General features: G+C 58.3%; 1 protein-coding gene across 2 annotated transcripts; it reads right to left on the bottom strand.

Annotated features, from left to right (window-relative positions):
- Positions 1-681: 681 nt before the first annotated feature.
- Positions 682-13,179, bottom strand: prox3 (prospero homeobox 3). 2 transcript variants are annotated; one of them, XM_088608633.1, is made up of 5 exons: positions 12,937-13,179; positions 7,419-8,798; positions 6,885-6,993; positions 5,549-5,743; positions 682-1,517 (listed from the first exon to the last, which is right to left on the bottom strand). In XM_088608633.1, exons 2-5 carry the CDS (start codon positions 8,726-8,728, stop codon positions 1,332-1,334), a joined length of 1,800 nt encoding a protein of 599 aa, XP_088464759.1. In that variant the 5' UTR covers positions 8,729-8,798; positions 12,937-13,179; the 3' UTR covers positions 682-1,331. The 2 variants fall into 2 exon arrangements, with proteins under 2 accessions (XP_088464759.1, XP_088464758.1); XM_088608632.1 differs by lacking the exon at positions 12,937-13,179 and adding an exon at positions 11,866-12,111.
- Between the last annotated feature and the right edge of the window lie 394 nt (positions 13,180-13,573).

Here is a 13,573-nt window from a genome sequence, read left to right as displayed (position 1 = left end):
CCCCTACCTCCCACACAGAAAACACACACACACACACACACACACACACACACACACACACACACACACAAGCCTGTGCAAGTTCCACTTTCTGCTTCAAGCTGGAGGTTTTAATTTAAGAAACGCAGTAGTTTTCTCTCAGGAACTAAAAACAAAAAACCCAGTGCCCATTAAAGTCTGGTAAGTGTTTAGTCATTGAATTGTGTACATAGCTGCGTAGTCTGTGTGCCCAGTATAGTGACTTCCATTCTCAAGCACCCCAAAACTACACAGGCAGGAGGGGATTCAATTCAGTTCAGGGGCGCGTGGGAGCCTATCCCAGCAAGCATCGGGCGGAAGGCAGGGCACACACCCACTCACAGCAGGGCCAGTATTTCCCACAAGCCCATTCACCTCCGAACTGGTCTTTGCACGGTGTGGGTGGGGGGAATACCACCAGCACGCAAGAGAACATGCAGACTCCACACAGACAGCACCCCGAGTCCGGACTTGAACCCGGGGGGTCCCCAGAACGACCACAGGAAATGGAACGGTGTCTGCTGGGCTAATGGTGTGGTAGAGGGACCCCTACAGCGTCGAAACTCGGGAAGGGAGTTATCCGTCAGTTTTTCAGCATGGAATAAACCGATCACTTGTTCCTATCCGTCAGGATTGCAATCAGACCACGGGGGGGGGGAGAAATTAAGGAATGTTGGGTATTCTTTATTATTTAAATCCTGGCAAACGCCAAAAAAAAAGCTTCAAGCAGACGTGGGCGTGCGGCGGAGCGCGGGAGCCGGAGATCGAAGGAACGCGCCATCCGGAACCGCAGCGTGGGTAAGGACACCGATCCCGGACAGCCACGTGTATAATACAGGCCCCCCCCCCCCCCACATATTGAACATCCCGTCAGTTACCACGCCAACCCCACTGCAGAGTCCCCCACCCCCCCTGGGATGTGACCCAGAGCTCCATGCTGCCACCCAGTGGTGAGTGTGGGTATCCCACTTGTGAGGTCGACGTGATAAATGTGTCTTGTGCACTATCGCCCACCACCCCCTGTGTCTTCATGACGGCGTCCGGCTCGCTGGTGCCATTCCTGCAGGGCAGAGTTGCTCGGGACCTGGGGGGGGGAGACTTCGGAGTCAAAGAGGGGGTTCCCCAATGCTGATGCTCGAGGGCAGTTGTGCACTTTCAGTGTCTCGGGGTGTCCCGATGACCTGAGGAGAAGTGGTTGGTCTAATTGGCCTTGCAGAGGTATTTTTGGAGAAGGGGGGGGGGTGTTTATTTTTTTTTTTACAGGGTTGCTGGAGGGTCGGTCCACTTCCTGGAGGGGGCGGGCGGTAGGCCGGTCACTCCCGGCCGAGCTCCTGGGGGCAGCCGGGCGATTTGAAGGCCTCGGGGATCTCGCTGTCCAGCTTGCAGATGACCTTGTAGATGCCCTTCTTCCAGGACGGGTCCCCGTCCCGCCCGCCGCGGATGGCGCTGAAGAACTCGCGCAGCGTGACCTCCGCCACCTCCAGGAATCGGCTGGGCACCTGCACTCCCACACACGCACACAGGGGGGCGCCGTTACTCACGGGCACGCCGACCGGCCACCTGCAGAAAGCCTTCTCTCTGACCTCTCTTCCCCTCCCTCATGCTGCCTCACTTTCTCTCGCCATCAGTGAGCCACTGAAACTCAGACGCACCCAAGACCCTCAGCATCTATACTGCAATCAGTCTCGGCATCTGTACTGGCGTAGCATGCGTTTCAGTAGCTATACTCATATCAGTACCGGTGTGTTGTGATGATTAATACTGGTATCGGTGTCAGTATCAGTGCCGGTGTCCGTATCAGTGTGTTGTGGTGAGCAGTGCTGGTGTCAGTATTGGTGTGTTGTGGTGATGAACAGGGCTGGTGTCAGTATCAGTGTGTTGTGGTGAACAGTGCTGGTGTCAGTATTGGTGTGTTGTGGTGATGAACAGGGCTGGTGTCAGTATTGGTGTGTTGTGGTGAGCAGTGCTGGTGTCAGTATTGGTGTGTTGTGGTGAGCAGTGCTGGTGTCAGTATCGGTGTGTTGTGGTGATGAACAGGGCTGGTGTCAGTATTGGTGTGTTGTGGTGAGCAGTGCTGGTGTCAGTATTGGTGTGTTGTGGTGAGCAGTGCCAGTGTCAGTATTGGTGTGTTGTGGTGAGCAGGGCTGCTGTCAGTATCGGTGTGTTGTGGTGATGAACAGGGCTGGTGTCAGTATTGGTGTGTTGTGGTGAGCAGTGCTGGTGTCAGTATTGGTGTGTTGTGGTGATGAACAGGGCTGGTGTCAGTATTGGTGTGTTGTGGTGAGCAGTGCTGGTGTCAGTATTGGTGTGTTGTGGTGAGCAGTGCTGGTGTCAGTATCGGTGTGTTGTGGTGATGAACAGGGCTGGTGTCAGTATTGGTGTGTTGTGGTGAGCAGTGCCAGTGTCAGTATTGGTGTGTTGTGGTGAGCAGGGCTGCTGTCAGTATCGGTGTGTTGTGATGATGAACAGGGCTGGTGTCAGTATCGGTGTGTTGTGGTGATGAACAGTGCTGGTGTCAGTATCGGTGTGTTGTGGTGAGCAGTGCTGGTGTCAGTATCGGTGTGTTGTGGTGAGCAGTGCTGGTGTCAGTATCGGTGTGTTGTGATGATGAACAGGGCTGGTGTCAGTATCGGTGTGTTGTGGTGATGAACAGTGCTGGTGTCAGTATCGGTGTGTTGTGGTGAGCAGTGCTGGTGTCAGTATCGGTGTGTTGTGGTGAGCAGTGCCAGTGTCAGTATTGGTGTGTTGTGGTGAGCAGGGCTGCTGTCAGTATCGGTGTGTTGTGATGATGAACAGGGCTGGTGTCAGTATCGGTGTGTTGTGGTGATGAACAGTGCTGGTGTCAGTATCGGTGTGTTGTGGTGAGCAGTGCCGGTGTCAGTATCGGTGTGTTGTGGTGAGCAGTGCTGGTGTCAGTATCAGTGTGTTGTGGTGAACAGTGCTGGTGTCAGTATTGGTGTGTTGTGGTGAGCAGTGCTGGTGTCAGTATTGGTGTGTTGTGGTGATGAACAGTGCTGGTGTCAGTATCGGTGTGTTGTGGTGAGCAGTGCTGGTGTCAGTATCGGTGTGTTGTGGTGAGCAGTGCCGGTGTCAGTATTGGTGTGTTGTGGTGATGAACAGGGCTGGTGTCAGTATCGGTGTGTTGTGGTGAGCAGTGCCGGTGTCAGTATTGGTGTGTTGTGGTGATGAACAGGGCTGGTGTCAGTATCGGTGTGTTGTGGTGAGCAGTGCTGGTGTCAGTATCGGTGTGTTGTGGTGAGCAGTGCTGGTGTCAGTATCGGTGTGTTGTGGTGATGAACAGGGCTGGTGTCAGTATCGGTGTGTTGTGGTGAGCAGTGCTGGTGTCAGTATCGCTGTGTTGTGGTGATGAACAGGGCTGGTGTCAGTATCGGTGTGTTGTGGTGAGCAGTGCTGGTGTCAGTATCGGTGTGTTGTGGTGATGAACAGGGCTGGTGTCAGTATCGGTGTGTTGTGGTGAACAGTGCTGGTGTCAGTATTGGTGTGTTGTGGTGAGCAGTGCTGGTGTCAGTATTGGTGTGTTGTGGTGATGAACAGGGCTGGTGTCAGTATCGGTGTGTTGTGGTGAGCAGTGCTGGTGTCAGTATCGGTGTGTTGTGGTGAGCAGTGCTGGTGTCAGTATCGGTGTGTTGTGGTGATGAACAGGGCTGGTGTCAGTATCGGTGTGTTGTGGTGATGAACAGGGCTGGTGTCAGTATCAGTGTGTTGTGGTGAGCAGTGCCGGTGTCAGTATTGGTGTGTTGTGGTGATGAACAGGGCTGGTGTCAGTATCAGTGTGTTGTGGTGAGCAGTGCCGGTGTCAGTATCGGTGTGTTGTGGTGATGAACAGTGCTGGTGTCAGTATCGGTGTGTTGTGGTGAGCAGTGCTGGTGTCAGTATCGGTGTGTTGTGGTGAGCAGTGCTGGTGTCAGTATCGGTGTGTTGTGGTGATGAACAGGGCTGGTGTCAGTATCGGTGTGTTGTGGTGAGCAGTGCTGGTGTCAGTATCGGTGTGTTGTGGTGAGCAGTGCTGGTGTCAGTATCGGTGTGTTGTGGTGAGCAGTGCCGGTGTCAGTATCGGTGTGTTGTGGTGATGAACAGTGCTGGTGTCAGTATCGGTGTGTTGTGGTGAGCAGTGCTGGTGTCAGTATCGGTGTGTTGTGGTGAGCAGTGCTGGTGTCAGTATCGGTGTGTTGTGGTGATGAACAGGGCTGGTGTCAGTATCGGTGTGTTGTGGTGAGCAGTGCTGGTGTCAGTATCGGTGTGTTGTGGTGAGCAGTGCTGGTGTCAGTATCGGTGTGTTGTGGTGAGCAGTGCTGGTGTCAGTATCGGTGTGTTGTGGTGAGCAGGGCTGCTGTCAGTATTGGTGTGTTGTGGTGATGAACAGGGCTGGTGTCAGTATCAGTGTGTTGTGGTGAGCAGTGCCAGTGTCAGTATCGGTGTGTTGTGGTGAGCAGTGCTGGTGTCAGTATCGGTGTGTTGTGGTGAGCAGTGCTGGTGTCAGTATCGGTGTGTTGTGGTGAGCAGTGCTGGTGTCAGTATTGGTGTGTTGTGGTGAGCAGTGCTGGTGTCAGTATCGGTGTGTTGTGGTGAGCAGGGCTGCTGTCAGTATCGGTGTGTTGTGATGATGAACAGGGCTGGTGTCAGTATCGGTGTGTTGTGGTGATGAACAGTGCTGGTGTCAGTATCGGTGTGTTGTGGTGAGCAGTGCTGGTGTCAGTATCGGTGTGTTGTGGTGAGCAGTGCTGGTGTCAGTATCGGTGTGTTGTGGTGAGCAGTGCTGGTGTCAGTATCGGTGTGTTGTGGTGATGAACAGGGCTGGTGTCAGTATTGGTGTGTTGTGGTGAGCAGGGCTGGTGTCAGTATTGGTGTGTTGTGGTGAGCAGTGCCAGTGTCAGTATTGGTGTGTTGTGGTGAACAGTGCTGGTGTCAGTATTGGTGTGTTGTGGTGATGAGCAGGGCTGGTGTCAGTATCGGTGTGTTGTGATGATGAACAGGGCTGGTGTCAGTATTGGTGTGTTGTGGTGAACAGTGCCAGTGTCAGTATCGGTGTGTTGTGGTGAGCAGTGCTGGTGTCAGTATCGGTGTGTTGTGGTGATGAACAGTGCTGGTGTCAGTATCGGTGTGTTGTGGTGAGCAGTGCTGGTGTCAGTATCGGTGTGTTGTGGTGAGCAGTGCTGGTGTCAGTATCGGTGTGTTGTGGTGAGCAGTGCTGGTGTCAGTATTGGTGTGTTGTGGTGATGAACAGGGCTGGTGTCAGTATTGGTGTGTTGTGGTGATGAACAGTGCTGGTGTCAGTATCGGTGTGTTGTGGTGAGCAGTGCTGGTGTCAGTATCGGTGTGTTGTGGTGAGCAGTGCTGGTGTCAGTATCGGTGTGTTGTGGTGAGCAGGGCTGGTGTCAGTATTGGTGTGTTGTGGTGAACAGGGCCGGTGTCAGTATCGGTGTGTTGTGGTGAGCAGTGCTGCTGTCAGTATCGGTGTGTTGTGATGATTGGAATATTGGCGTTGGTGTACTGCGCCGCTCATTCTGACCTCGAAGTCGTTGGCCTTGTTGTAGTGCAGGTTGAGGATGCGGAAGAGCTCGGAGTCGCGGCTCATGCTCAGCTTGTCGGGGCTGGCCACGCCCTCGCCCGCCGCCTGCCGCGCAAACTTCTCCATCTGGATGTAGAAGAACTCCCGGAAGTTACTGAACCACTTGATCAGCTGGGAGGTGATGCAGCGATTGAACTGCGGAGAGAGAGGAGGAGAGCGTGTGAGAGAGAGAGAGAGAGAGAGGAGGAGAGCGTGTGAGAGAGGGAGAGAGAGGAGGAGAGCATGTGAGAGAGGGAGAGAGAGGAGGAGAGCGTGTGAGAGAGGGAGAGAGAGGAGGAGAGCGTGTGAGAGAGGGAGATAGAGAGAGAGGAGGAGAGCATGTGAGGGAGAGGAGAGAGAGGAGGAGAGCGTGTGAGGGAGAGGAGAGAGAGGAGGAGAGCGTGTGAGAGAGGGAGAGAGAGAGGAGGAGAGCGTGTGAGAGAGGGAGAGAGAGAGGAGGAGAGCGTGAGAGAGGAGGAGAGCATGTGAGGGAGACGAGAGAGAGAGAGGAGGAGAGCGTGTGTGAGAGAGAGAGGAGGAGAGCGTGTGTGAGAGAGAGAGAGAGGAGGAGAGTGTGTGAGAGAGAGAGAGGAGGAGAGCGTGTGAGAGGGAGAGAGAGGAGGAGAGCGTGTGAGAGAGGGAGAGAGAGGAGGAGAGCGTGTGAGAGAGGGAGATAGAGAGAGGAGAGCATGTGAGGGAGAGGAGAGAGAGGAGGAGAGCGTGTGAGAGAGGGAGAGAGAGAGAGGAGGAGAGCGTGAGAGAGGGAGGGAGAGAGAGAGGAGGAGAGCGTGTGAGGGAGACGAGAGAGAGAGAGGAGGAGAGCATGTGTGAGAGAGAGAGAGAGGAGAGCATGCGAGAGAGGGAGAGAGAGGAGGAGAGCGGGAGAGAGAGGGAGAGAGAGGAGGAGAGCGTGTGAGAGAGGGAGAGAGAGAGGAGGAGAGCGTGTGAGAGAGGGAGAGAGAGAGGAGGAGAGCGTGAGAGCGTGTGAGAGAGGGAGAGAGAGAGGAGGAGAACGTGTGAGGGAGGGAGAGAGAGACAGGAGGAGAGCGTGTGAGAGAGGGAGAGAGAGAGGAGGAGAACGTGTGAGGGAGGGAGAGAGAGACAGGAGGAGAGCGTGTGAGAGAGAGAGAGGAGAGAGGAGGAGAGCGTGTGAGAGAGGGCGAGAGAGCAGGAGAGCGTGAGAGAGAGAGAGAGAGAGAGAGAGAGGAGGAGAGCGTGTGAGAGAGGGAGAGAGAGAGGAGGAGAGCGTGAGAGAGAGGGAGAGAGGAGGAGAGCGAGGGCGTGGAGGGCTCTGTACCTTGACGTCGGGGAAGTAGGTCTTGAGCGTGTTGGAGCTGGGGTAGCGGCAGTAGAAGAACATGAGCTTGGCCTTCTTCAGGTGGCTGGGGGACAGCCCCTCCTGCGAGTGGCAGGCCGGTCAAGGAGAAACACGGGGACCGCAGGAGCCCGCTCATCCTGCCCCGAAACTCCTCCCGCCCGGTCCGAGTCCGGCTCGGGTTCAGAACCCCCCCCCCAAAAGAAATAAGGCGCTATATCCCAGGTATCGAAACCGTACTGACGAATGCGGCGGGGGGTTGCACAGTCTGTGCTGTTTGTCTGGGGGGCCAGCTGGGTTCAACGCCCCTTGAACTTTGGGGGTTCAAGGCCGGCGCAGGAAGCTGCTGGCCACCCCAAGAGCAAGGGGACAAGCTGAGGGGAACCCCGGGAAGGGTAGGGGCTCCCCAAGGTTGAGAGCTAGGAAACCTTGTTCTGACTGCGATCACCCCCCCACACCCCCCTTACCAACGGTGGAGGGGGTACCCCGCTTCCGACCGCAGCGAAAAAGGATATGGCCGACGAGGTCAGGTAGAGCGTGGGGTCGCCGGGTTCGGGGTACCCGCCGGGCCCCCCGTCCGCCTTCGCCATCTTGGGCGCCGAGCCCTCCAGCGCCCCCAGCAGGTGCAGGGCGGGGTAGGGGCCGTGGGGGGGCGGGGGCGGCGGCGGGGGGGGCAGCAGCTGGCTGAGCTCCAGGAAGGCGTCCGGGGAGAGTCTGTCCTCGCGGGGGGGGGCCGGTGGGGGGGCCGCGGCGCGGGCGGAGGCGAACATCTGCATGGTGTAGTGCAGCAGGGGCAGGGGCAGGGCCGGGGGGAAGGGGGCGCCCAGCAGGGAGGGGGGTTCCTTGCCCTGCGGGGGGGGCGGCGGGGGCAGGAGGCCGCCCGCGGGAGGAGGAGGAGGAGGAGGGGGGTGGGGGTGGTGGGAGTAGAGGGGGTGCCGCGGGGCGCGCGGATCCAGGGACTTCCGCACCACCAGGGGCAGGGCCTCCAGCTGCTCCGCCAGGAAATCCCGCCCCCGGCGCTGCGGCAGGGGGCCCCCCTGGTCCCGGGGGGCCGGGGAGGGGCGTGTCTCAGCGGGCAAGGGGGCGGGGCCGGGCGGCGGCGGCGGCTTCTGATTGGCCGCGTACATCCGGACCACCCCGTCGATCACCTGCGCCACCGCCGCCCCCAGCTCCTCCTTCAGGGCCTCGGCCAGCTTGCTCGCGGGCGGCCTGCTTCCTCCCTGCCCGTCCTCCTCCTCCTCCTCCTCGGAGAAGCGCTCGGCCCCCCTGCCCGCCGGCCCCGCCCCCGGCCCCGCCCCCGGCCCCGCCCTCCCGCTGTGCAGACGCAGTACCTTCTCCTGCAGCTGCAGCAGCTGCTCCCTCACGCTGTCCAGCTGGCTCTTCAGCTCCTGCCTCTCCTGCATCCGCCGCCGGCCCCCCCGGGCCCTCTTCACCCGCCGGCACTGCCGGTACAGCTCCTCCTCTTCCTCGCCCGCCGGGCGGCCCCTCTTGCTCGCCCTGGGGGGGCTCTGGAACTCGTCGTCCTCCTCCTCCTCCTCCTCGTCCTCCCCTTCTCCCACCTCCTCCTCCTCCTCCTCCTGCTCCGACGCCGAGCCTTCCAGACTCTCCTCCGCGGCGCCGCCCTGCTGGAAGCCCCCGGTACTGCAGCTGTGGTGCCCCTCGGTTTTCAGCAGCCGGGAGATGAGGGAGCTGGCGGGCAGGTGGTAGGGGTAGGGGTAGCTCCTCTCCTGGTAAGGCGGGCCCCTGGGGGGGCTCCCATAAAGACGATAGGGGCAGTTCTGGGGTGACTGGGGGCAGGACTGGTTCTCTGTGCAGTCCAGCTCCATCTCTCTCCTGATCCGGATTTTTTTATGGGAATGAAGTGTCTTCAATCAACTTTTTTTTTTCCTTTTCCTTCTGTTTAAAAATAGAACAAGAGGCAGAGAGATGATTTTAATGGGGGGGCTCTGCACCATGACCCCATCCCACCTCCCAAAATAAACCCCCCTGCTGCCCTGGTTCTCCCAGGACTCCCACGTCCTGCGACATGAGCCTTAGGCTTCTACGTCTACGTCTGGCTGCTGTTGGGTTGGAGCCTGCTCCCTTTTGTGCCTGGTGTTGTGCTGCCCACGCTACCTCTGGGGCAAGGGCCCCCAACACTCCCGATCCAGCCTGTTAAACCAGCTCCTTCGACGGACTGGAGACCGTTTATCACGGCGGTCGGTTTAGCCGGTGACTGCTCAAACAAAGCAGTTGAGAGATTTAGGAACCAAACACGTCGGAGGTACTGGATTGAACGTGAAGCACTGGGGGTTATAGGTCCCCCATCGCAAAATATTAACAAAACCTGCATAGTAGAGAGAGAAACTCGCAAGGAAAGTAAGAGGTTGAGCAGTTGCTTAGTAACCGGCAGGAGTGAGCGCCCAGGCACGCACACACACACACTCCCAGCTCTGGGCTGGATCTCTCTCTCTCCACTTCCTGCGCTTTTATCAGCGCCGACAGCCCTGAACGCTGTTTGTTCAGCGTGTTGACACGGCCGGCAGGCTGCGGTGATTACTGACCCCAGCGGCGGCTCCCTGCAGGCCCCGTGGGGCCGGTCCTGGGAGCCAGGCGGCTGCCCACCTGCCCCACCCTCACTGGTCACTTCACTGGGCCCATTCCAGTCACCCCGGGGGTCTCGGTCAGTCGGTCAGACAGTCGGCTTTGCAGCAGTGAGAGACTGCGGCGTTCAGTGCGTGTTCAGTCAGTTGGCTGTAGCGTTCAAATAGTCAGCCGTGGTGTTCAGCGAGTGGCGTGCAGTCAGCGGGCTGTGGTGTTCAGTGAGTGGCGTGCACTTAGCTGTGGTGTTCAGCGAGTGGCGTGCACTTAGCTGTGATCAGTGAGTGGAGAGCAGTCAGCTCGTTGTGGTATTCAGCGAGTGGAGTGTAGTCAGCTCGCTGTGGTGTTCAGCGAGTGGCGTGCTGTGGTGTTCAGCGAGTGGCGATGCACCAGTCTAGGTCGAGAGCCAGCCTGTGGAGAGCCTGCTGGCCAGAAGCCACAGCCCCAGTCACAGCCCTGTCTCCCAGTACACTCTCCCTCCTGAACCCTATGTCCAGACAGGCACACCACTGTCCTGGAGAGCCACCAGTCCGGGTGACAGTCTCCTGGAACCAGTCAACTGGCTGAACTGGTCAGGCCTGAGCTGGGTGTCTGGAGCAGATCTCGCGCTGAGCTCTTCCCCCGGTTGTGGTTAAGGAGCTGCGCGATCCGGACGCTGCCCCCTGGTGTCTAGTGTCATTAACTCCCAGAGGCGTCCGATTTTACACCACCCACGAGGTTAATTGGTTAATTGGCGGCGGGAGTTTCCCTGGGGCTCCAGCCCGGACAACCTGTACCAGCGATGGGAGGAGCTCTTTCCCTCTGTTTTATCGCGAGATTCTGCCAGGTTTCACATCGCGTGCGAAATCACGTCATTTAGCCGGTTTTTTTTTATCATACGAATGGCGAGGAAGGGAGCCTTCCTATTATGACAATATGGAGTCCGTTTAAAAAAAAAAAAGTTTTCCTCCCAGTTCCCCGCAGGCATGTAGGCGAGGGACGCAGTTAGCAGAAAGGACGTTAGGTGACGTCTGCTTATGCCCGAATTCGCCACAGCCAGGCTGTAAATCCGCACAACGGGCTCAGACGGTAAGATCGTCAGCGCCTGAAATCTGTCGCCCCTTTCCCGAGTGTACATAAACCCACGTCGCGCCTACTCGTAAACCGTGACGTGTCCAAGCTAGTTGCTAGTCCCCGCCGACCCCCAACACCACCACGGCGTGCGATCTGAAAAGGTAAAACGTCGGGAAAAGCAAACGAAAAGAATCGGATGGGTTCAGTTCGCGGGGCCGCTGTCTGTGTGGAGTCTGCATGTTGTTCGCGTGCATTTCCTCCGGGGGGGGGGTCTCCGGATAGTCTCTGGACTGGGGTTTCCTCCCACGGTCTAAAGCCATGCTGGGAGATTCATTCGCTTCTGGGGAAACCGAGTGTTTGTGGGTGGGTGGGTGTCCTGTGATGGACTGGCGTGTCCCGCCCGGGCGGTACGCTGCTTGCTCGCAGGTTTAGACTCCTGGATCAGCCGGTTGGAAACGGGGAGGGAGGGCGGGCCTTCGCGGAGTCTGTGACAGGAGAGGCGCTTCCGGCTCCAGGGACTCCTCCACGCAGGACAGCGGGCGTCGGTGGGTTGGAGGTTTTAATGATGGAATCGGGAAAAGTCCAGCTCGGGGGTTTGCAGCAGAGGGATGCGCACCTAAGCAGGGCGAACTGAGACTCAAATCAGAGCGGGATCGAAGCCGAGCCGAGCCGAGCCGAGCCGGTCCGCTCCAGCGCACCCGGCCGGAGACCCAGAGCGATCAATGCTTCCGACACGCGTGGGCTCGATGACTCTTTGCTGGCAGGAGGGGGGCGCAGGGTATGTGTGTGTGTGTGTTTCTGACACGTGAATAAAGATCCCCGAGAGATCGAACTCCCTCGCCTCGCGCTGTCCAGGGGCAGAGCCCGACCCGCGCGCGTGCCGCTCGCTCGCTCGCTGGCGCGAGGGCTGCTGGACCCCGCCGGACACTGACCCCCACTCCCCACACTCCCCCCCCCACGGACCGCCGGCCGGACCGAGCGGAGACCGAGACTAGAGGGCACCCGGAACGCTCCTGTCGACACAAAGAAATAATCAACAACGCCACCGCCAACAACGGACACACAACCCCGAACAAAGTTCTGGCTCGGTCGGAAAACGTCGGAGTTCGGGATCATTAAGAACAGCCCCGAAGCCCGCCTGTCCGTGTTGACACGGGTCCCGATCACTCTCACTCATTACCAACTGCGCGTTCACAGCCGGGGCGCTGCGGACAGATCCACGCACAACCCACGGGCTGAGGAGCCAGACGCCCGCAGCCTGAGAAAGAATTCACACTAAATAACGGCTCGGGTTCTCCCAGTTCTCCCAGTTCTCCCAGCTGCTACTCACTGCTCCGCCGAGCTGGTGCGCAGGACGGGCCGAACTTCTCCAAGCGAGCGGCCGCCCCCCGGCCGGACGAACCGCTGGTGTCCCGTGTCGGGGGAGCAGGATGCCGAGCAGCGCGTCCGCCTCGGTACCCGAATTTCCTGTTTTTGCCCGTCCGGACCGCTCTTCTGTCGCCCTGCTCTCACGCGCCGGAGCACTAGGACAACACCGGCCCGCCCCGCCCCCTCCCGCGGTGACGTCACCCCGGCGGCCCTCCCCACGTGGGGTCCGGAAGGAGCGGAGCCAATCGGAACCCGGCAGCTCTCCAGCCCTAAATCTGATTGGCCCGCTCTCTGCCCCCCCCTCCCCCTCCCCCTCCCCATACCTCCCCCCCCACCCCCACCGAGAGCCCGTCCTGACCGTGTACAGTATAATCATCCCATTTTAGTATTCATAATCATAGTCTATTAATTTAATTACTTTTTTTTTCCGGGCTGTTATACCGTATCGCCAGCAGTGCGATTGTGTCTCTTCTGTTGGCAACATGTGGACAGATTTGTATTATTGAAACCCGTCCGTCTCGATCACTTACACGTACCCGTATGTTTCACACGTTATCAGTCTCTCATCTGCTTACATCCAGCCATCGGGAGGCCGGATCGTCGATCAGCCCGGATGGCGTCTGAATTTTTGGGTTTCGGGACAGAAATTAAGAAGGCAGATTCAGTGTTGCCATTCGGGTGAGGGGGGGGGTACTTCGGGCGGGATGAAACTTCTGCTACTAGAACGGCCGACGACTCAAAACATTTACTCCCCACCTCATTAGCGAGAATGAACAGAGGCTCAGGCCTCACCTGACAGGCGGCGAGCGACAGAAGGCAGCGCACCGTCATAAAAACCTGGGCTCTGTGCTGCCCCCTGGCGGACAGATGCGACACCGCCCCCCCCCTCCCCGCCCACTCCGCCGTTAGTCCGACGGGAAGTACCGCAATTGTCCCCTTTCAGGAAAGCAGAAGTGACGATTTCCTCCCGAGCGCCGGTACCAGGAGGGCTCCGGGAGACGAGGTGTCTCTGTGAGAGCGCCGTGTGATTTACCCTACCCGCGCTGATAACATATCCAGCGTCTCGTCTCGGGAGTCATTGAGGGGAAAGACTTCTGCTTTTGTCTTCCATTCCCACAGTGCAAGGTTTCCACACAAACACCCCCCCCCGCCCCACTTGGCTTGTGTAAATATCAGCCTTTTTAACAAGGCCAGGCTCTTTAAGACAGAGAGTCGTTGTGTGTTTGCTGTGCTCCTCTGTGTGCCTGGTGTTGTGTGTTTGCTGTGCTCCCCTGTGTGCATGGTGTTGTGTGTTTGCTGTGTGCCCGGTGTTGTGTGTTTGCTGTGCTCCTCTGTGTGCCCGGTGTTGTGTGTTTGCTGTGCTCCTCTGTGTGCCCGGTGTTGTGTGTTTGCTGTGCTCCCCTGTGTGCCCGGTGTTGTGTGTTTGCTGTGCTCCCCTGTGTGCCCGGTGTTGTGTGTTTGCTGTGCTCCCCTGTGTGCCCGGTGTTGTGTGTTTGCTGTGCTCCTCTGTGTGCCCGGTGTTGTGTGTTTGCTGTGCTCCCCTGTGTGCCCGGTGTTGTGTGTTTGCTGTGCTCCCCTGTGTGCCCGGTGTTGTGTGTTTGCTGTGCTCCCCTGTGTGCCCGGTGTTGTGTGTTTGCTGTGCTCCTCTGTGTGCCTGGTGTTGTGTGTTT

Source organism: Lepisosteus platostomus, chromosome 16 (assembly GCF_059453375.1).
Source record: "Lepisosteus platostomus isolate fLepPlt1 chromosome 16, fLepPlt1.hap1, whole genome shotgun sequence".
NCBI classification, from domain to species: domain Eukaryota; kingdom Metazoa; phylum Chordata; class Actinopteri; order Semionotiformes; family Lepisosteidae; genus Lepisosteus; species Lepisosteus platostomus.
Note: the sequence above shows the minus strand (reverse complement) of the source record. Positions and strands in the feature narration are given on the sequence as shown.